Source organism: Mustelus asterias, chromosome 31 (assembly GCF_964213995.1).
Source record: "Mustelus asterias chromosome 31, sMusAst1.hap1.1, whole genome shotgun sequence".
In the NCBI taxonomy this organism is placed as follows: domain Eukaryota; kingdom Metazoa; phylum Chordata; class Chondrichthyes; order Carcharhiniformes; family Triakidae; genus Mustelus; species Mustelus asterias.
The window spans coordinates 241,312-264,254 of record NC_135831.1 but is presented as its reverse complement, the minus strand read 5'-3'; the positions used below and the strand labels follow the sequence as shown (position 1 = coordinate 264,254).

The following is a 22,943-nucleotide window of genomic DNA, read 5'->3' as shown; positions in this document are numbered from 1 at the left end:
GGTCTCCTGCCATGGGTTCTCTCTAGATTAAGCTAGTTACTCCCTTTAAGAGAATGTAATTAAGCTAGGGACCTAGCCTGTACGATGCTGAACCAGACTGCATGACCCTTGTTGCTCGAAATAAGTTTCTGATTTCATTTCAGTGTCATCACGCAGACTGTCTAATTCCATCTTCATAACATCATCCAGCTCTGCCCAAGTTTAAAACTCCTCCATGTCTCTGTTACCTCCAAAAACTGCCCCTGGATGCAACTTGTTATTAATTTGATGCCTGTGTCCTAACTTGCTCTAAGTCTCATCCACCTGTCTCCCCCATAAATTTACCTTGATTTTAACATTATTTTCAAATCCTCCCATATTTCTAAGTTCCTTCAGCTCTGCAAGCTTCTGAGATATCTACATTTGCCGATTTTTGGCACCTCCAGTTTTAATCCCTTCACTATTGGTGGCTGTGCGCTCAGCTGCTGGAGCCCAAAGCTGGGGTATTCCTTCCCTAAATCTCTCCACCTTTCTATCTCCCTTTCCCTCTCCGAGACACCCCTTAAAACTAGATTATCTCTTGACCAAACATTTGATCACCTGTTACCTTTCCTTATGTGGCTTGATCATTGAATCCCTTCAGTGCAGAAGGAGACCATTCGGCCCATCAAGTCTGCACCGACTCTCTGACAGAGTGTCTTACCCCAGGCCCTCTCCCCCAGGCCCTCTTCCCCCACCCTATCCCCATAACCCCACACATTCACCATGGTTAATCCATCTAACCTAGATATCTTGGGACACCAAGGGGCAATTTAGCATGGCCAATCCACCTAACCTGCACATTTTTGGACACTAAGGGGTAATTTAGCATGGCCAATCCACCTAACCTGCTCATCTTTGGACACTAAGGGGCAATTTAGCATGGCCAATCCACCTAACCTGCACATTTTTGGACACTAAGGGGCAATTTAGCATGGCCAATCCACCTAACCTGCACATCTTTGGACACTAAGGGGCAATTTAGCATGGCCAATCCACCTAACCTGCACATCTTTGGACACTAAGGGGCAATTTAGCATGGCCAATCCACCTAACCTGCACATCTTTGGACACTAAGGGGCAATTTAGCATGGCCAATCCACCCAACTTACATATCTTCGGACTGTGGGAGGAAACAGGAGCACCCGGAGGAAACTCACGCAGACACAGGGAGAATGTGCAGACTCCACATAGACAGTCACCCGAGGCTGGAATCAAACCCAGGTTCCTAGCGTTGTGAGGCAGCAGTGCTAACCACTGTGCCACCATGCTGCCCTGGGTCCCTGGTGCTGTGAGGCAGCAGTGCTAACCACTGTGCCATCATGTCACCCTCAGCTTTGATGTCCAACTTCACACTTCTGTCTTCAGGATGTATCTTTGTGTCAGAAGGCAGTGTGTAAGTACAAATTGTTGCGGGTACGGTGTTTGAAACTGAGGTGAAGATTTGAATGATTTTGTGCATTCATCACAGTTTAATAGGATGAGATGATTGCCTATGCCTTCTGTAGCCTGAGGCCTCATGTTATTTTGTGTATTGTAGATAGTGAGATGTGTGCAGTACCGACGCAGAATCCGGACGAGCCGGCTGTCAAAGGAGCAACTTAAGAAAATTCCAGTCCATAAATTCAACAAAGGTAGGGGTGCTGCAATGACTGCCAGCTGACAGGAAGGTAACAAAGCATGGTTCAGTGAGAATAGAAAGGTTCACATTGGCACCTGGAGGGCACATCTTCTAAGATTGTGGAAAGCACGGAGTTTGAGTCAGATTAAAAACCTTGTTTAAAGCCTCCTGGGATGAGAATCCATTTGAGTGTGCAGAATAAACATGTACAACTGGTGTGACCACATGCCTATTAGAATGTGTCACAGACCCATGTGCACTGCGCAATGCTGGAATGTTTCACTAGCATGGTGTCACTCTCCCCCAATTTATTCGAATCCACTTTTTTTCCCACCAATTTACCCACTTTTCTGATGGACTCCAAGTGGAGACTGGGTGCCGTTCCAAAGATGATTCCTTTCTGTTACTGCGTTCATGTGTAAATTTTTTTGTACGAATGGATTTGAATAGGGACAGCAATGCAGATGACCACAGATATTCACATGCCAGCAGGTGTCATGCTACACCAGTCCAGGCTGATATTTCTCAGCCTTCCTACTCTGGGAATTTATTTTTGCAAAATTATAAGTTGTTCATAAAATTTATAAAAGTACATTTCATAACAGTTCAAAGTTGACTTTGCATAAAATGCAAACCAGCTCTTTTCAGTACAGTATGTGACATTCTGCTTATAGAACATAGAACATTACAGCGCAGTACAGGCCCTTCGGCCCTCGATGTTGCGCCGACCAGTGAAACCAATCTAAAGCCCATCTAACCTACACTATTCCAATATCAATATTATATTTACACTATTTCATGCTAAATGTACAACCTGAGGGGTTTTTGCAAGATTTCCAATCCCATCTGTACTGTGTCAGGAGGACTTTACAGCATGGCATTTCTCCATTGGGCCTTTGCAGCAACTGCCCATCCCTCTGCACCAGCTTTGAACCTGGAACCTTGAAGCTGGACCTTGTTGCCAGTCTGCAACACTCAGTCATCGACAACTCTGCACTGGGAGACCAGTCAATTTCCGACAGTCCAAATTAATGGTCCTCCAGCCACAGTCGACATTTATCTTGGTGTGAGTCTCTGGGAGGAGTGCAAAGAGCACAGAGTCCTTCGTTATGGAGCTGCTTTGGACGAACCTGGACAATAACTATTGCACTTGCTTTTCAAAGGCACAGTCATAGAGGTCTACAACACAGGAAAGACCCTTTGTCAGCCACTTAACTATTCTCATCCCATTTTCCAACACTTGGTCCATAGCCTTGTACGCCTTGGCATTGCAAGTGCACATGTAAATACTTCTTAAATGCTATGAGGGTCTCTGCCCCCACAACCCTTTCAGGCAGTGAGTTCCAGATTCCCACCACCCTCTGGGTGAAAAGGTTTCTCCTCACATCCCCTCTAAACCTCCTGCCCCTTACCCTAAATCTGTGCCCCCTAGTCATTGATCCCTCCACCAAGGGGAAACATTTCTTCTTGTCCACTCTGTTTACAGCTCTTACAATGTTTATACATTTCAATCAGGTCCCCCCTCCTCCCCCCTCTCCCCTCAGTCTCCTCTGCTCCAAGGAAAAATCCCAAAAGGAGGTGGGCAAAGGTCTCTGGGTTTGTGCAGACCAGTTTTGGTATCTGCATCAAGAGAGACCCAATAATTCAGACTAGTGGGCAAGGAGAGATGTTTCCCCTCGGTGGAGCGATCACTGACCAGGGGCATAGATTTAGAACATAGAACAGTACAGCACAGAACAGGCCCTTCGGCCCACGATGTTGTCCGACCTTCATCTGAAACCAAGATCAAGCTATCCCACTCCCTATCATCCTGGTGTGCTCCATGTGCCTATCCAATAACCGCTTAAATGTTCCTAAAGTGTCTGACTCCACTATCACTGCAGGCAGTCCATCCCACACCCCAACCACTCTCTGCGTAAAGAACCTACCTCTGATATCCTTCCTATATCTCCCACCATGAACCCTATAGTTATGCCCCCTTGTAATAGCTCCATCCACCCGAGGAAATAGTCTTTGAACTTTCACTCTATCTATCCCCTTCATCATTTTATAAACCTCTATTAAGTCTCCCCTCAGCCTCCTCTGCTCCAGAGAGAACAGCCCGAGCTCCCTCAACCTTTCCTCATAAGACCTACCCTCCAAACCAGGCAGCATCCTGGTAAATCTCCTCTGCACTCTTTCCAGCGCTTCCACATCCTTCTTACAGTGAGGTGACCAGAACTGCACACAATATTCCAAATGTGGTCTCACCAAGGTCCTGTACAGTTGCAGCATAACCCCACGGCTCTTAAACTCCAACCCCCTGTTAATAAAAGCTAACACACTATAGGCCTTCTTCACAGCTCTATCCACTTGAGTGGCAACCTTGAGAGATCTGTGGATATGGACCCCAAGATCTCTCTGTTCCTCCACAGTCTTCAGAACCCTACCTTTGACCCTGTAATCCACATTTAAATTAGTCCTACCAAAATGAATCACCTCACATTTATCAGGGTTAAACTCCATTTGCCATTTTTCAGCCCAGCTTTGCATCCTATCTATGTCTCTTTGCAGCTTATAACAGCCCTCCACCTCATCCACTACTCCACCAATCTTGGTGTCGTCAGCAAATTTACTGATCCACCCTTCAGCCCCCTCCTCTAAGTCATTAATAAAAATCACAAAGAGCAGAGGACCAAGCACTGATTCCTGTGGCACTCCGCTAGCAACCTGCCTCCAATCCGAAAATTATCCATCCACCACCACCTCTGTCTTCGATCAGACAGCCAGTTACCTATCCAATCTGCCAACTTTCCCTCTATCCCACACCTCCTCACTTTCATCATAAGCCGACCATGGGGGACCTTATCAAACGCCTTACTAAAATCCATGTATATGACATCAACTGCCCTACCTTCATCAACACACTTAGTTACCTCCTCAAAAAATTCTATCAAATTTGTGAGGCACGACTTGCCCTTCACGAATCCGTGCTGACTATCCCGGATTAATCCGCATCTTTCTAAATGGTCGTAAATCCCATCCCGAAGGACCTTTTCCATCAATTTACCAACCACCGAAGTAAGACTAACCGGTCTATAATTACCAGGGTCATTTCTACTCCCTTTCTTAAACAGAGGAACAACATTCGCCACTCTCCAGTCCTCTGGCACCATCCCCGTGGACAGTGAGGACCCAAAGATCAAAGCCAAAGGCTCTGCAATCTCATCCCTTGCCTCCCAAAGAATCCTAGGATACATTTCATCAGGCCCAGGGGACTTATCGACCTTCAGTTTATTCAAAACTGCCACGACATCCTCCCTCCGAACAACTATTTCCTCCAGCCTATTAGCCTGTAACACCTTCTCTTCCTCAAAAACATGGCCCCTCTCCTTGGTGAACACTGAAGAAAAGTATTCATTCATCACCTCGCCTATCTCTACTGACTCCATACACAAGTTCCCACTACTGTCCTTGACCGGCCCTAACCTCAGCTGGTCATTCTTTTATTCCTCACATCAGAGTAAAAAGCCTTGGGGTTTTCCTTGATCCGACCCGCCAAGGACTTCTCATGTCCCCTCCTAGCTCTCCTAAGCCCCTTTTTCAGCTCATTCCTTGCTAACTTGTAACCCTCTATCGAGCCATCTGAACCTTGTTTCCTCATCCCTACATAAGCTTCCCTCTTCCTTTTCACAAGACATTCCACCTCTTTCGTGAACCATGGTTCCCTCACTCGGCCATTTCCTCCCTGCCTGACAGGGACATACCTATCAAGGACACACAGTATTTGTTCCTTGAAAAAGTTCCACTTTTCATTAGTTCCTTTCCCTGACAGTTTCTGTTCCCAACTTATGCCCCCTAATTCTTGCCTAATCGCATCATAATTACCTCTCCCCCAATTGTAAACCTTGCCCTGCCATACGGCCCTATCCTTCTCCATTGCAATAACAAAAGACACCGAATTGTGGTCACTATCTCCAAAGTGCTCTCCCACAACCAAATCTAACACTTGGCCCGGTTCATTTCCCAGTACCAAATCCAATGTGGCCTCACCTCTTGTCGGCCTATCCACATATTGTGTCAGGAAACCCTCCTGCACACACTGCACAAAAACTGCCCCATCCGAACTATTTGACCTCCAAAGGTTCCAATCAATATTTGGAAAGTTAAAGTCCCCCATGACAACTACCCTGTGACCCCCACACATATCCATAATCTGCTTAGCAATTTCTTCCTCCACATCTCTATTACTATTTGGGGGCCTATAGTAAGCTCCTAACAACGTGACCGCTCCTTTCCTATTTCTAACTTCAGCCCATATTACCTCAGTGTGCAGATCCCCCTCGAAGTGCCTTTCTGCAGCCGTTAAACTATCCTTGATTAACAATGCCACTCCTCCACCTCTTTTACCAGCTTCCCTACACTTACTGAAACATCTATACCCCGGAACGTCCAACAACCATTCCTGTCCTTGTTCTACCCACGTCTCCGTAATGGCCACAACATCGTAGTCCCAAGTACCAATCCACGCCCCAAGTTCATCTACTTTGTTCCGGATGCTCCTTGCATTGAAGTAGACACACTTCAACCCACCTTCCTGTCTACCGGTACCCACCCTTGACCTTGATACCTTCCCCAATACCTCACCACCCTCAACACTGACTTCTGGACTACAACTCCTTTTCCCACTCCCCTGACAAATTAGTTTAAACCCCCCTGAAGAGTTGTAGCAAATTTCCCTCCCAGGATATTGGTGCCCCTCTGGTTCAGGTGCACCCCGTCCTGTTTGTACAGGTCCCACCTTCCCCAGAATGTGTTCCAATTATCCACGTATCTGAAACCCTCCCTCCTAAATCATCCCTGCAACCACATGTTTAACTGCACTCTCTCCCTGTTCCTCAACTCGCTATCACATGGCACCGGTAACGTACCAGAGATGACCACGTTTTATCTTGGCTCTCAGCTTCCAGCCCAGCTCCCGAAATTCCTGTTTTAAATCTCCGTCCCTTCTCTTATCTATGTCGTTGGTACCAATGTGTACCACGACTTGTGACTGTTTCCCCTCCCCCTTAAGAATCCAGAAGACACGGTCCGAGACGTCACGGACCCTGGCATCCGGTAGGCAACATGCCATCCTCGAGTCTCTTTTGCTGCCACAGAACCTCCTATCTATCCCTCTAACTAACGAGTCCCCAATAACTATTGCCCTCCCGCTCTCCCCCTTACCCTCCCGAGCCACAGAGACGGACACAATGCTGGAGATCCTCTCACTGCGGCTCACCACTGGTATGTCGTCCCCCTCAACCATATCCAAAGCGGACGACTTGTTGCTAAGGGGAACGACCACAGGGGATCCCTGCACTGACTGCTTCCTCCCAGCCCCTCTCACCGTCACCCATCTATTTTCATTCCTCGGAGTAACTGTATCCCTAAAGCTTCTGTCTGTGGCCACCTCTGCCTCCCTAATGATCCTACGTTCATCCAACTCCAGTTCCCGAACACGGTTTTGGAGGAGATTTAAGGCAGGATGTTTAGAAGGGATGTGAGGAAAAGCCTTCTCATCCAGAGGGTGGTGGGATCTGGAACTCCCTGGTGATGGGACTTAGAATCCTGATGCTGCTTCTGATTGAGCAGCAAACTGCAATGTGCCACTGGGAGAGTTCATTAGTGTTTGTAAAGTGAATTGAGCGAGATTACTATCATTCAAAGGACGTGGCATTCACTGGCTAGGCCAGCATTCAGTTCTCATCCCTAATTGCCCTTGAGAAGGTGGAGATGACCCACAGTGCTGTTAGGGAGTTCCAGGACTTTGATCCAGCAGCGCTGAAGGAACGGCTGATATATTTCCAAGTCAGGATGGTGAGTGACTCGGAGGAGCACCTCCAGGTGGTGGTGTTCCCAAATATCTGCTGCCCTTGTCCTTCTAGATAGTGGTGGTCGTGGGTTTGGAAGGTGCTGCCTATGGAGCTTTGGTGAGTTGCTGCACTGCATCTTGTCGATGGTGCACAAGGCAGTGTGAGTCGGTGGTGAGGGAGTGAATGCTTGTGGGAGGGGTAGCAATCAAGCGGGGCTGTGATGTACTGGCAGCTCATTCACAAATATTTTTATACCTTGTTAAATGTAGTTGTGTGTAATGATGTAGGGGAGTTGCAAGCTCACTATTCACACGGAACTTGGCTGTGATTATTTTCCACATAGAATCCCTACAGTGCAGAAGAAGGCCATTCGGCCCATCGAGCCTGAACCGACCACAATCCCACCCAGGTGCTATACCCGTAACCTCATGTACTAGCCCTGCTAATTCCCCTGACAAGGGGCAATTTATCATGGCCAGTCCACCTAACCTGCACATCTTTGGAGTGTGGGAGGAAACCGGAGCACCCAGAGGAAACCCACGCAGACACGGGGAGAATGTGCAAACTCCACACAGACAGTGACTGAGGCCAGAATTGAACCCGGGTCCCTGGCGCTGTGAGGCAGCTGTGCTAACCCACTGTTCCACCGTGCCACTCCTGCAGAAGAAGGGCAGCAGAGGAGAAGAGGAATTTAGTAAAAGGGATTTATGCTCCTTCATAACCATCTTGTTCACACTTGTGTTAAGCAGATGTCAAATCAACCCCATTGCTGGCTCTGATGCACCAGTTTGAGTAGAACATTATCGAAAGCTGACTACAGGTGGAGCTCATGCACTATACAGTTCCTCCCAGCACCACTTCAAAACTGACTTAATGCTGCGATTGCCCTCAGTAAAAATGTGATTCTGTGGAATGACCAGCTGTGAAAGGGAACTCAGCAAATGATCAGCTGTGACTCCGTGTGAAGGACAATGACCCCTCTCTCCATCTAGTGTCTTCATCCTCACTCTGAGTCCGCTGGCCCAATGAGTGCTGACAATTCTCAGGTACCTTCCCCCACTGCCTCTTGTTTAGGGAATATAAGTAGGTGGGCTATGCAACTATTCAGGCATCACAGCAAAGTTCAAGCCAGAGATAGTTTGTCCTGCTTGGGTCAGAAAACTGGTTCCAAAAATCCGCTAATTCAGCATAAACCAGGGACGGAATGTTTGCAGCTCTGCAGTCACTTTGCAAACACGCTAAGCAATTGGGAAGGAAAGAATCTTTCTAATTTTTAAAGCTTTAGTTTTTCTTAGCTATCGAAAATGCACGCAGAATACACTGGTTTCAAAGATTCACCAAAATTCATTCATTATGCTGGAGCTAATGGTGCATTTTTACTGCCTGAAGCTTACAGCAAACTCTGTGGATGTGTTCACCATACAGGAAAGCTGCTGATGTGTGATATAAAACTTCACTGAAGATTATCCAATCTTTTCAGCTCCAATTATGTGACTCTGCTCCCACAGCGGGGCCCAGGTCAAAACTTCAGCCTTAACCAATCGTCACACTCTATTCTAGTTTGCAGCTTAACCAATCGTCACACTCTATTCTAGTTTGCAGCTACGGGGAGGGCAAGGCTGCAATTATTGCGAGCAAGAGAAAAAGATGGTAACACTTCACCAGCATTCTTGTTGCAGTGAGGTTGGCCCATCAGAGCTTGGTGAGCTGCATGTGACCCACAACATTCAGCCTGTCTATAACTGAAGCAGGAAATGTGGTGGAAAAGAGATGTACGGAAGTGGTAACTCTCATTTTAGGACTGCATTCCTGACCAGCTGTAAACTTTAGATCACTTGCTGACAGGACTTTCACTGGTGTGGGGTAGTTGGGATCCAGGATTTAGATAACTGTTGTAACGAGGAGGCAGAATTCAACGTTGTATAGGAACCAGCGAATCATAGAATCCCTATAGTGGAGAAGGAGGCCATTAAAAAAATCTGGCTCATCAAGTCTGCACTGACTCTGACAGAGTACTTTACCCAGGCATTCTCCCCCACCCTATCCCCATAACCCCACACATTTACCATGGCTAATCCATCTAAAAAAAAATTACAGCACAGGAACAGGCCCTTCGGCCCTCCAAGCCTGCACTGACCATGCTGCCCGACTGAACTAAAACCCCCTACCCTTCTGGGGACCATATCCCTCTATTCCCATCCTATTGTTAGCTTTTATTGGTAGAGAGATTGAGTTTCGGAGCCAGGAGGTCATGCTGCAACTGTACAAAACTCTGGTGCGGCCGCACTTGGAGTATTGCGTACAGTTCTGGTCGCCGCATTATAGGAAAGATGTGGAAGTGTTGGAAAGGGTGCAGAGGAGATTTACCAGGATGTTGCCTGGTATGGTGGGAAAATCGTATGAGGAAAGGCTGAGGGGCTTGAGGTTGTTTTCGTTAGAGAGAAGAAGGTTAAGAGGTGACTTAATAGAGGCATACAAGATGATCAGAGGATTAGATAGGGTGGATAGTGAGAGCCTTTTTCCTCGGATGGTGATGGCTAACACGAGGGGACATAGCTTTAAATTGATAGATATAGGACAGATGTTAGAGGTAGGTTCTTTACTCAGAGAGTAGTAAGGGCGTGGAATGCCCTGCCTGCAGCAGTAGTGGACTCGTCAACATTAAGAGCATTGAAATGGTTATTGGATAAACATATGGATGATATTGGAATAGTGTAGATTAGATGGGCTTTAGATTGGTTTCACTGATTGGCGCAACATCGAGGGCCGAAGGGCCTGTACTGCGCTGTAATGTTCTATGTTCTATTCATGTACTTGTCAAGACTCCCCTTAAAAGTCACTACCGTATCCGCTTCCACTACTAAACACATTGATGAAGGAAGAGCAGTCGATGTAGTATATATGGACTTCAGCAAGGCATTTGATAAGGTGCCCCATGCAAGGCTTATTGAGAAAGTGAGGGGGCATGGGATCCAAGGGGACATGGCTTTGTGGATCCAGAACTGGCTTGCCCACAGAAGGCAAAGAGTGGTTATAGATGGGTCATATTCTGCATGGAGGTCGGTCACCAGTGGAGTGCCCTACGGATCTGTTCTGGGACCCTTACTCTTCGTGATTTTTATAAATGACCTGGATGAGGAAGTGGAGGGATGGGTTGGTAAGTTTGCTGATGACACAAAGGTTGGAGGTGTTGTGGATAGTGTGGAGGGATGTCAGAAGTTGCAGCGAGACATTGTTAGGATGCAAGACTGGGCGGAGAAGTGGCAGATGGAGTTTAACCCAGATAAGTGTGAGGTGGTTCATTTTGGCAGGTCAAATAGGATGACGGAATATAATATTAATGGTAGGACTCTTAGCAGAGTGGAAGATCAGAAGGATCTTGGGGTCCGAGTTCATAGGACGCTCAAAGCAGCTGTGCAGGTTGAGGCTGTGGTTAAGAAGGCGTATGGTGTACTGGCCTTCATCAATCGAGGAATTGAGTTTAGGAGTCGTGAGATAATGTTGCAGCTATATAAGACCCTGGTCAGACCACACTTGGAGTACTGTGCTCAGTTCTGGTCGCCTCATTACAGGAAGGATGTGGAAGCCATAGAAAGGGTGCAGAGGAGATTTACAAGGATGTTGCCTGGGTTGGGGAGCATGCCTTATGAGGATAGGTTGAGTGAGCTCGGCCTTTTCTCCTTGGAGAGACGAAGGATAAGGGGTGACCTGATAGAGGTATATAAGATGTTGAGAGGTATTGATCGAGTGGATAGTCAGAGGCTTTTTCCCAGGGCTGAAATGGTTGCCACAAGAGGACACAGGTTTAAGGGGATGGGGAGTAGGTACAGAGGAGATGTCAGGGGTAAGTTTTTCACTCCGAGGGTGGTGGGTGCGTGGAATGGGCTGCCAGCAACGGTGGCGGAGGCGGATTCGATCGGGTCTTTTAAGAGACTTTTAGATAAGTACATGGAACTTAGTAAGATAGAAGGTTATAGGTAAGCCTAGTAATCACTAAGGTAGGGACATGTTCGGCACAACTTTGTGGGCCGAAGGGCCTGTACTGTGCTGTAGTTTTTCTATGTTTCTACCTCCCCCCACAACAAGTTCCAGGCACCCACTACTCTCGGTGTAAAAAATCTGCCTCGTACATCTCCTTTAAACCTTGCCCCTCGCACCTTAAACCTGTGCCCCCTAGTAATTGACTCTTCCACCCTGGGAAAAAGCTTCTGACTATCCACTCTGTCCATGCCTCTCATAATCTTGTAAGACTTCTTTCAGGTCACCCCTCAACCTCCGTCACTCCAGTGAGAACAAATAATTTATAGCTTAATTCCTTTTAATGCACCTTTGTTACACATTCCTTCATCAACATGCCTAACAAAGGATCTACCTGTTTGTCTTGAAAGCTCCAGTTAATCCCCAGCATCCATAATCTTTTGAGGGAGATAATTCCAGGTTTTCACTACCCGTGTCTGAAAGAATGATTATTGAATTCACTCCAGATTAGCAGGTTTCCAATTTTAAGATTATACCATCATGTACAAAAAATTTGGAGGAGGGTAGATAAGATTGGAGTGAAATGCCTGGCTTAAAGGTTGGTGTGGGAGAAATGGATTTTGATTCCTGGGGCATAGAATCATAGAATCCCTACAATGCAGAAAGAGGCCATTTGGCCCATCTAGCCTGTACCGACAACAATCCCACACAGGCCCTATTCCCTAACCCCACGTATTTAACCCAGTAATCCCCCTGACACTAGGGTCAATTTAGCATGGCCAATCCACCTAACCAGCACATCTTTGGAGTCTGGGAGGAAACCGGAGCACCTAAAGGAAACCCACGCAGACATGGAGAGAACATGCAGACTCCGCACAGACAGTGACCCAAGGCGGGAATCGAACCTGGGCCCCTGGCACTGTGAGGCAGCAGTGCTAACCACTGTGCCACCGTGTCGCCCATAATTGTATTGACACCGGTATTGGGCAAAGTGGGAGTTGTACCACTGGGATGGTCTTCACTTCAACCATTCTGGGACCAGTGTTCAGATGAGCCATCTAACTAGGGAAGTAGAGTGGAGGTGAATCTTTGGAATTCTCCACCTCGGAGGACTGTGGGGGCTTACTCGATGAGTATGTCAGATCAGATTCGGTAGATTTCTAGATCCCAACCAACACATGGATAGTGCAGGAAGATGGTGTTAGTAGAACAGCCATGATCTGGTTAAATATTGCAGCAGGCTCAAGGGGCCGAATGGCCTACCCCTGTTCCTACATTCCTCTCCCAGCTTATACAAGCAGAATGACAATGCAGCAAAAGCGAACAGTATTTCAGTTAAACCAGTATCATGGAGCCTTTCGGAGAGATCACAAGATGAACCAAAAATTTAGAAATAAGATTTGGTTTGACTGAAAGTGAATAGAGTTTAAAATATACTGGTGAAAAAATGTGGTGAAATGATCTGTAGACGAGCATTATTCAAAGTGAGAAGAAATGGTGCTGAATTCACAGTGGGTGGAAATTTGTTTTTAGCATGGAAACTTTAGTAGGTATTTGACTCACTAATAGACTCAGCGACTAATATGTAAAGTTTAATTTTGAAACCCTAGTATCAATAGCAAGTGGTTGTGGTGAAGGTAGTTATCAGTTCAGACGCTTCCTGTTTGCGTCAGCATCTCTGCTTCCAAGCGTTTACTCTGCAGAGTGAGGTTAATGTCTTTTACTGAGATACAGGGAGAAATGGAGCTCAGATACTGCTCAAGGTGATAGTTAGCTGAATCAGTTTATTAGGTCAAGGTCCCTGTCTTCACAGTAGTATTAGTGTGGAGTCTTTAGTAGGGTTTCCTGTAATGGAGTTTGTTCTGAGTATCTTCATTTTTCATATTAAAGTTACAGCCGTGTCATAGAAATAGAACATAGAAAAACTACAGCACAAAACAGGCCCTTCGACCCCACAAGTTGTGCCGAACATATCCCTACCTTTTAGGCCTACCTATAACCCTCCATCCTATTAAGTCCCATATACTCATCCAGGAGTCTCTTAAAAGACCCTATTGAGTTTGCCTCCACCACCACTGACGGCAGCCGATTCCACTCGCCCACCACCCTCTGTGTGAAAAACTTCCCCCTAACATTTCCCCTGTACCTACCCCCCAGCACCTTAAACCTCTGTCCTCTCGTAGCAGCCATTTCCACCCTGGGAAAAAGCCTCTGAGAGTCCACCCGATCTATGCCTCTCAGCATCTTATACACCTCTATTAGGTCTCCTCCCATCCTACGTCTCTCCAAGGAGAAAAGACCAAGCTCCCTCAGCCTATCCTCATAAGGCATGCCACTCAATCCAAGCAATATCCTTGTAAATCTCCTCTGCACCCTTTCAATCTTTTCCACATCCTTCCTGTAATGAGGCGACCAGAACTGAGCACAGTACTCCAAGTGGGGTCTGACGAGGGTCTTATATAGCTGCATCATTATCCCTGGACTCCTAAACTCAATCCCTCGATTGATGAAGGCCAGCACACCATACGCCTTCTTAACCACCTCCTCTACCTGCGAGGCCAATTTAAGAGTCCTATGGACCCGGACCCCAAGGTCCTTCTGATCCTCTACCATACTAAGAGTCTTTCCCTTTATATTGTACTCCTTCATCCCATTTGACCTGCCAAAATGGACCACTACGCATTTATCTGGGTTGAAGTCCATCTGCCACTTCTCCGCCCAGCCTTGCATCCTATCTATGTCCCTTTGTAACTTCTGACATCCCTCCAGACTATCCACAACCCCACCAACCTTCGTGTCGACAGCAAACTTACCAACCCATCCCTCCACTTCCTCATCCAGGTCATTTATGAAAATGACAAACAGCAAGGGTCCCAGAACAGATCCCTGGGGCACACCACTGGTGGGTAGTGCTTCTGCTGCTAGGATTCAACTCCCATTCCAGAGACCTTTAGCACATACAGACAGACCCCTGCCCCATCTTCTCTTTCAGGTATCATAGAGTCATAGAGATTTGCAGCATGGAAACAGGCCCTTCGGCCAACTTGTCCATGCTGCGCCTTTTTTTAATCCCTCAGTAGTCCCAATTTCCCGCATTTGGCCCATATCCCTCTATACCCATCTTACTCAAGTAACTCAATGATTTTTAAAAGACAAAATTGTATCCGCCTCTACTCCTACCTCTGGAAGCTCGTCCCAGACACTCATCACCCTCTATGTGAAAAAATTGCCCCTCTGGACCCTTTTTGTATCTCTCCCTTCTCACCTAAACCCAAGCCCTAGTTTTAGACCTCTAACTTTGGGAAGGGATACAAGGGATGGGGGTGATAGAGGAGTGGACCCAGGTGTTGTGAAGGGAGTGGTCCCTGCAGAATGCTGGGATGAGTTGAATGTGGAGGCTGATGGGGTGGAAATTGTGAGGGCGGGGTCCCTGTCATGGGGGAAGGGGTGAGGGCAAAGGTATGAGAGATGAGGCAGACATGGTTGAGTGCCCTGTCAATCACAGTGGGGGGAAACACCTCAGTTGAGGAAAAAGGAAGACATGTCATGGGCACCATTGGAACAGATGTGACAGGAGCAGTGTGCCTGGGAGAATGGGATGGTGTCCTTAGAGGAAGCGGGATGTGAGGAGCTGTAGTCGAGGTAGCTGTGGGAGTCGCTAGGTTTGTTCTGAATATTGGTGGTTAGTTTATCACCAGAAATAGGGACAGAGGGATGAAGGAAGGGAAGTGTCGGAGATGGACTGTGTGAAGATGAGAGAGGGGTGGAAATTGGTAGCAAAATCGATAAATCTTTCCAGATCCAGCATGAAGCGACATTGACATAACGGAGAAAGAGTTGTGGGAGAGGGCCTGAGGGCTCATTCTGGCGACATGGTGGCACAGTGGGTTAGCACTGCTGCCTCACAGCGCCAGGGACCCGGGTTCGATTCCCGGCTTGGGTCACTGTCTGTGTGGAGTCAGCACATTCTCCCCGTGTCTGTGTGGGTTTCCCCCGGGTGCTCCGGTTTCCTCCCACAATCCCAAAGACGTGCTGGTTAGGGTGGATTGGCCATGCTAAATTCTCCCTCAGTGTTACCGGAACAGGCGCCAGAGTGTGGCGACTCGGGGATTTTCACAATAACGTCATTGCAGTGTTAATGTCAGCCTACTTGTGACTAATAAATAAACTTTATTGTTACTTTTCTCATGTTCTGATTTCCGGAAAAGTCAAAATGGAAGACATAGACCATCAGGGTAGTACCTAGCAATGTACAACATCCCATAATTGAGGTTGTCAGTCAGGTTGTTCTTGATGGCATAATGCAGGAATATTGGACAGATTAAAACTCCGATCACCATCTGCTGTTTGGATGCCCTGAAGCTCTCTGTTATAAAGGACACACCCTTCTCCACTGAGGGCAACTTAAAAGCATTCATTTTAACACTTATTTTACACAGATACCTTTCTTCTTTTCCTCTCCCCAACAGTCTCAAGAATTTTGCGTTTGTACAGTTTATTTTTCTGGCTGATTCTGCCAGGACATTGGGCAGGTTTCTAAATGAGAATGAGGGCATAGGAATAGGATGCAACCCTTTCAGCCTGTCTGTCAGTCATTTTAACCATGACTGATCTGATAAGAGAACAGAAACAAGTCCAGGGCAAGAGTGAGCTTGTCAACCTATCTAGCTCACTCCATGCGGGATTCTCTCCTCCGACAGCAGTGAAGTCTCTTCCCATACTCTCTGAACAGAAAATCAGGGCCTGCTGCTAATATCTTTCTCAGGCCCGGCTGATGAGAAACGAGGTACTCATGGAAGCTCATAGAAACCCTACAGTACAGAAAGAGGCCATTCGGCCCATCGAAGCTGCACCGACCACAATCCCACCCAGGCCCTACCCCCATATCCCTACATATTTACCCACTAATCCCTCTAACCTACACATCTCAGGGCACTAAGGGCAATTTTAGCATGGCCAAAGATTTGATTCTTGTTACACAATGCCATGCTCCTTTGGTGCTTCACAACAAGTATTACAACGATCAGACATGAATCATTCAGTGTAGATTTTTGCTGTTCATCCTTCAGCCTTATAATTACCACCAAGATCTACAGAAAACTCTAACCATTAAGGAGGCACGGTGCCACAGTGCTGCCACCTCACAGGGACCCGGGTTCAATTCCAGCCTCGGGCCACCATTTGTGTGGAGTTTGCACATTCTCCCTGTGTCTGCCTGTGTTTCCTCCGGGTGCTCCCGTTTCCTTCCACAGTCCAAAAATGTACAGGTTAGGTGGATTGGCCATGCTAAATTGTCCCTTAGTATCCAAAGATGTGCAGGTTAGGAGGATTGGCCATGCTAAATTGCCCCTTAATGTCCAAAGATGTGTAGGTTAGGTGGATTAGCCATGCTAAATTGCCCCTTAGTGTCCTAAGATGTGTAGGTTAGGTGGATTAGCCATGCTAAATTGCCCCTTAATGTCCTAAGATGTGTAGGTTAGGAGGATTGGCCATGCTAAATTGCCCCTTACTGTCCAAAGATGTGTAGGTTCCGGGGATTAGCCATGCTAAATTGCCCCTTAGTGTCCTAAAATGTGTAGGTTAGGAGGATTGGCCATGCTAAATTGCCCCTTACTGTCCAAAGATGTGTAGGTTCGGGGGATTAGCAGGGCAAATACATGGGGCTATGGGGTGGAGCCTGGGTAAGGTGTTCTGTCGGAAAGTCGGTGCAGACTCTGTGGACAGAATGGCCTCTTCTTGCACTGTTGGAATTGTATGATTTAAAAGCTGCTCTGTCAGGATCACTCTCTTACATACATGGCTGTTCTTGTGTTTCATCCAGCATTGCTGCTGACTGTAACCCTGGCTGAGTGACTTTAAACTTGTTCCATTCTGCCTCATCATCAGACCATGAAGCTGTCCACATTATATATCTTAGAGCTTTGGGGATGATAGATTGCTTGCAGATTGAAGAGGAAAGCGCCAAAGGGAGATGAGAGGAATGGGATGGGAGGGAAGGAAGGAATAAGTGCAATCCAAGAGTTAGAGGGAAGGCACACAGTGAATCCTGCGGTCCCGGATATGCTGATTGGAAGACCGGCTGCTAAAGCCCAGGCAGGGGTGTGAAAGGTCAAGGTAGAAGGTGTGCAATAACATTTTTGTGAAGCTTGGCAAGAGGGAGTAATAGGAGTGTCATAGTTATAGAGGTTTATAGTTTGGAAACAGGCCCTTCGGCCCAACTTGTCCATGCTACCCTGTGTGTGTCACATAAAGCCAGAGTGTGGGGTTTTATGAAAGAGCAGAATGTCCGATGTCCTCAACATAATGGAAAGGGTTGTGAGGATCTCAATGACTGTTTTGTGACAGATTTGCATTTGTTGTATACTGTCCAGTTTTAAACTTTACCTCAGTCCTGTCCAACCCTTTCACTCCGAGGGCCGTATTTGCATCTTTTGCTCACTCAGCGATCAGCACATTTTGGAAATGAACTGAATTTCAGGAAAGGTTGAGGCTTTAAGGAAAGAAAGGAATTGCTGAATGAATGTAAAGCAATATTGTAGCCTGGGTTGTAGAATTGAGGAAGAATAAGCAGTACTAATTGGCAGCATGTTGCAGGGTTAGTGTGTGGGACTGAGAGCTTGTGGATGCTGGCATGTATATGTGTTGGTGTGTGGCAGTGAGAATGAGTGAGAAAACTAAGACTGGGCAGTCAGACTGACTCACCCCCACCCTCTCGCACCCTCCGCCCACTCACAACCCCCGCTCCCTTCCTCTCACACTCCCACCCACTCACATCCCCACTCATTCACCCCAACCCACTCACACCCCCACTTCCTCCCTCCCGCATCCCCCACTCACTCCCTCCCTCCCACACCCCCCGCTCCCTTCCTCTCACACTCCCGCCCACTCACATCCCCCCCCACACCCTCCCACAACCCCCGCTCCCTTCCTCTCACACCTCCGCCCACTCACATCCCCACTCAGTCACCCCAACCCACTCACACCCCCACTTACACCCGCACTTCCTCCCTCCCGCATCCCCCACTCACTCCCTCCCTCCCACACCCACGTCTCGGTCACTCCCTCCCACACCCCCCACTCGGTCACTCCCACACCGCCACTCGGTCACTCCCACACCCCCCGCTCAGTCACTCCAACACCCCCCGCTCAGTCACTCCAACACACCCCGCTCAGTCACTCCCACACCCCCCCGCTCAGTCACTCCCACACCCCCCGCTCAGTCACTCCCTCCCACATCCCCGCTCAGTCACTCCCACACCCCCCGCTCAGTCACTCCCACACTCCCGCTCAGTCACTCCCACACCCCCCCGCTCAGTCACTCCCACACCCCCCGCTCAGTCACTCCCACACCCCCGCTCAGTCACTCCCACACCCCCGCTCAGTCACTCCCACACCCCCCGCTCAGTCACTCCCACACCCCCCGCTCAGTCACTCCCACACTCCCGCTCAGTCACTCCCGCACCCCCCGCTCAGTCACTCCCGCACCCCCCGCTCAGTCACTCCCGCACCCCCCGCTCAGTCACTCCCGCACCCCCCGCTCAGTCACTCCCACACCCCCCGCTCAGTCACTCCCTCCCACATCCCCGCTCAGTCACTCCCTCCCACACCCCCCGCTCAGTCACTCCCACACTCCCGCTCAGTCACTCCCACACACCCGCTCAGTCACTCCCACACCCCCCGCTCAGTCACTCCCACACCCCCCGCTCAGTCACTCCCACACCCCCCGCTCAGTCACTCCCACACCCCCCGCTCAGTCACTCCCACACCCCCCGCTCAGTCACTCCCACACCCCCCGCTCAGTCACTCCCACACCCCCCGCTCAGTCACTCCCACACCCCCCGCTCAGTCACTCCCACACCCCCCGCTCAGTCACTCCCACACCCCCCGCTCAGTCACTCCCACATCCCCCGCTCAGTCACTCCCACACCCCCCGCTCAGTCACTCCCACACCCCCCGCTCAGTCACTCCCACACCCCCCGCTCAGTCACTCCCACACCCCCCGCTCAGTCACTCCCACACCCCCCGCTCAGTCACTCCCACACCCCCCGCTCAGTCACTCCCACACCCCCCGCTCAGTCACTCCCACACCCCCCGCTCAGTCACTCCCACACCCCCCGCTCAGTCACTCCCACACCCCCCGCTCAGTCACTCCCACACCCCCCGCTCAGTCACTCCCACACCCCCCGCTCAGTCACTCCCACACCCCCCGCTCAGTCACTCCCACACCCCCCGCTCAGTCACTCCCACACCCCCCGCTCAGTCACTCCCACACCCCCCGCTCAGTCACTCCCACACCCCCCGCTCAGTCACTCCCACACCCCCCGCTCAGTCACTCCCACACCCCCCGCTCAGTCACTCCCACACCCCCCGCTCAGTCACTCCCACACCCCCCGCTCAGTCACTCCCACACCCCCCGCTCAGTCACTCCCACACCCCCCGCTCAGTCACTCCCACACCCCCCGCTCAGTCACTCCCACACCCCCCGCTCAGTCACTCCCACACCCCCCGCTCAGTCACTCCCACACCCCCCGCTCAGTCACTCCCACACCCCCCCGCTCAGTCACTCCCATACCCCCCGCTCAGTCACTCCCACACCCCCCGCTCAGTCACTCCCACACCCCCCGCTCAGTCACTCCCTCCCACATCCCCGCTCAGTCACTCCCACACCCCCGCTCAGTCACTCCCACACCCCCCGCTCAGTCACTCCCTCCCACATCCCCGCTCAGTCACTCCCACACTCCCGCTCAGTCACTCCCTCCCACATCCCCGCTCAGTCACTCCCACACCCCCCGCTCAGTCACTCCCTCCCACATCCCCGCTCAGTCACTCCCACACCCCCGCTCAGTCACTCCCACACCCCCCGCTCAGTCACTCCCACACCCCCCGCTCAGTCACTCCCTCCCACATCCCCGCTCAGTCACTCCCACACTCCCGCTCAGTCACTCCCTCCCACATCCCCGCTCAGTCACTCCCACACCCCCGCTCAGTCACTCCCTCCCACACCCCCCGCTCAGTCACTCCCTCCCACACCCCCGCTCAGTCACTCCCTCCCACATCCCCGCTCAGTCACTCCCACACCCCCCGCTCGGTCACACCCTCCCACATCCCCGCTCAGTCACTCCCACACTCCCGCTCAGTCACTCCCTCCCACATCCCCGCTCAGTCACTCCCACACCCCCGCTCAGTCACTCCCACACCCCCCGCTCAGTCACTCCCTCCCACACCCCCGCTCAGTCACTCCCTCCCACACCCCCGCTCAGTCACTCCCTCCCACATCCCCGCTCAGTCACTCCCACACCCCCGCTCAGTCACTCCCGCACCCCCCGCTCAGTCACTCCCTCCCACACCCCCCGCTCAGTCACTCCCGCACCCCCTGCTCAGTCACTCCCACACCCCCCCGCTCAGTCACTCCCACACCCCCCGCTCAGTCACTCCCACACCCCCCGCTCGGTCACTCCCTCCCACACCCCCACTTGGTCACTCCCACACCCCCCGCTCAGTCACTCCCACAGCCCCCCGCTCAGTCTCTCCCTCCCACACCCCTGCTCGGTCACTCCGTCCCACACCCTCCGCTCGGTCACTCCCTCCCACACCCCCGCTCGGTCACTCCCTCCCGCACACCCGCTCGGTCACTCCCTCCCACATCCCCGCTCGGTCACTCCCTCCCACATCTCCGCTCGGTCACTCCCTCCCACACCCCCGCTCGGTCACTCCCTCCCACACACCCCGCTCGGTCACTCCCACATCCCCGCTCGGTCCCTCCCTCCCACACCCCTGCTCGGTCCCTCCCTCCCACACCCCTGCTCGGTCCCTCCCTCCCACACCCCTGCTCGGTCACTCCCTCCCACACCCCTGCTCGGTCACTCCCTCCCACACCCCTGCTCGGTCACTCCCTCCCACACCCCCGCTTGTCACTCCTTCCCACGCCCCCACTCGCTCACTCCCACACACCCGCTTGGTCACTCATTCCCTCACCCCTGCTCGGTCACTCACTCCCTCCGTCCCACACCCCCGCTCGCTCACTCCCTCCCTCTCAGACCCCTTTGGGTTAAGTGTGGTAGCGTGTCCAAAATTAATCGCCTAGTCGTATTATCACTAGACATTTAATCCAGAAACACAGCTAATGTTCTGGGGACCCAGGTAATTACAGGCCGGTGAGCCTTACATCAGTGGTAGGGAAATTATTGGAGAGGATTCTTCGAGATAGGATTTATTCCCACTTGGAAATAAGTGGACGTATTAGTGAGAGGCAACAAAGTTTTGTGAAGGGGAGTTCGTGTCTCACGAACTTGATCGAGTTTTTCGAGGAAGTGGCAAAGATGATTGATGAGAGTAGGGCAGTGGATGTTGTCTACATGGATTTCAGTCAGGCCTTTGACAAGGTCCCTCATGGCAGACTGGTGCAGAAGGTGAAGTCGCATGGGATCAGAGGTGAACTGGCAAGGTGGATACAAAACTGGCTCGGTCACAGAAGTCATGATGTGGAGATGCCGACGTTGGACTGGGGTGAACACAGTAAGAGTTTTAACAACACCAGGTTAAAGTCCAACAGGTTTATTTGGTAGCAAACACCATTAGCTTTCGGAGCGCTGCTCCTTCGTCAGATGGAGTGGAAATGTGCTCTCAAACAGGGCACAGAGACACAAAAATCAAGTTACAGAATACTGATTAGAATGCGAATCCCTACAGCCAGCCAGATCTTAAAGATACAGACAATGTGGGTGGAGGGAGCATTAAGCACAGGTTAAGGAGATGTGTATTGTCTCCAGACAGGACAGCCTGCAAGTCCAGGAGGCAAGCTGTGGGGGCTACTGATAATGTGACATAAATCCAACATCCCGGTTTAGGCCGTCCTCATGTGTGCGGAACTTGGCTATCAGTTTCTGTTCAGCGACTCTGCGCTGTCGTGTGTCGTGAAGGCCGCCTTGGAGAACGCTTACCTGAAGATCAGAGGCTGAATGCCCGTGACCGCTGAAGTGCTCCCCCACAGGAAGAGAACAGTCTTGCCTGGCGATTGTCGAGCGGTGTTCATTCACCTGTTGTCGTAGCGTCTGCATGGTTTCCCCAATGTACCATGCCTCGGGACATCCTTTCCTGCAGCGTATCAGGTAGACAACATTGGCCGAGTTGCAAGAGTAGGTACCGTGTACCTGGTAGATGGTGTTCTCACGTGAGATGATGGCATCCGTGTCAAAGAAGACAGAGGGTAGCAGTAGAAGGGTGCGTTTCTGAATGGAGGGCTGTGACAAGTAGTGTTCCTCAGGGATCAGTGCTGGGACCTTTGCTGTTTGTAATATATATAAATGATTTGGAGGAAAATGTAACTGGTTTGTTAGTAAGTTTGTGGATGACACAAAGGTTGGTGGATTTGCGGATAGCGATGTGGACCATCAGAGGATACAGCAGGATATAGATCAGTTGGAGACTTGGGCGGAGAGATGGCAGATGGAGTTTAATCTGGACAAATGTGAGATAATGCATTTTGGAAGGTC

The 22,943-nt window shown here is 50.2% G+C and overlaps 1 protein-coding gene across 2 annotated transcripts in view; it reads left to right on the top strand.

Annotated features, from left to right (window-relative positions):
- Positions 1 to 22,943, top strand: part of LOC144481748 (E3 ubiquitin-protein ligase RNF167-like) — a 132,345-nt gene that overhangs the window by 60,096 nt on the left and 49,306 nt on the right. For both annotated transcript variants that reach the window (XM_078200897.1, XM_078200896.1), the window contains exon 8: positions 1,559 to 1,652. In XM_078200897.1, the coding sequence (XP_078057023.1) occupies positions 1,559 to 1,652 (94 nt within the window). The remainder of the gene's footprint in view (positions 1 to 1,558; positions 1,653 to 22,943) is intronic.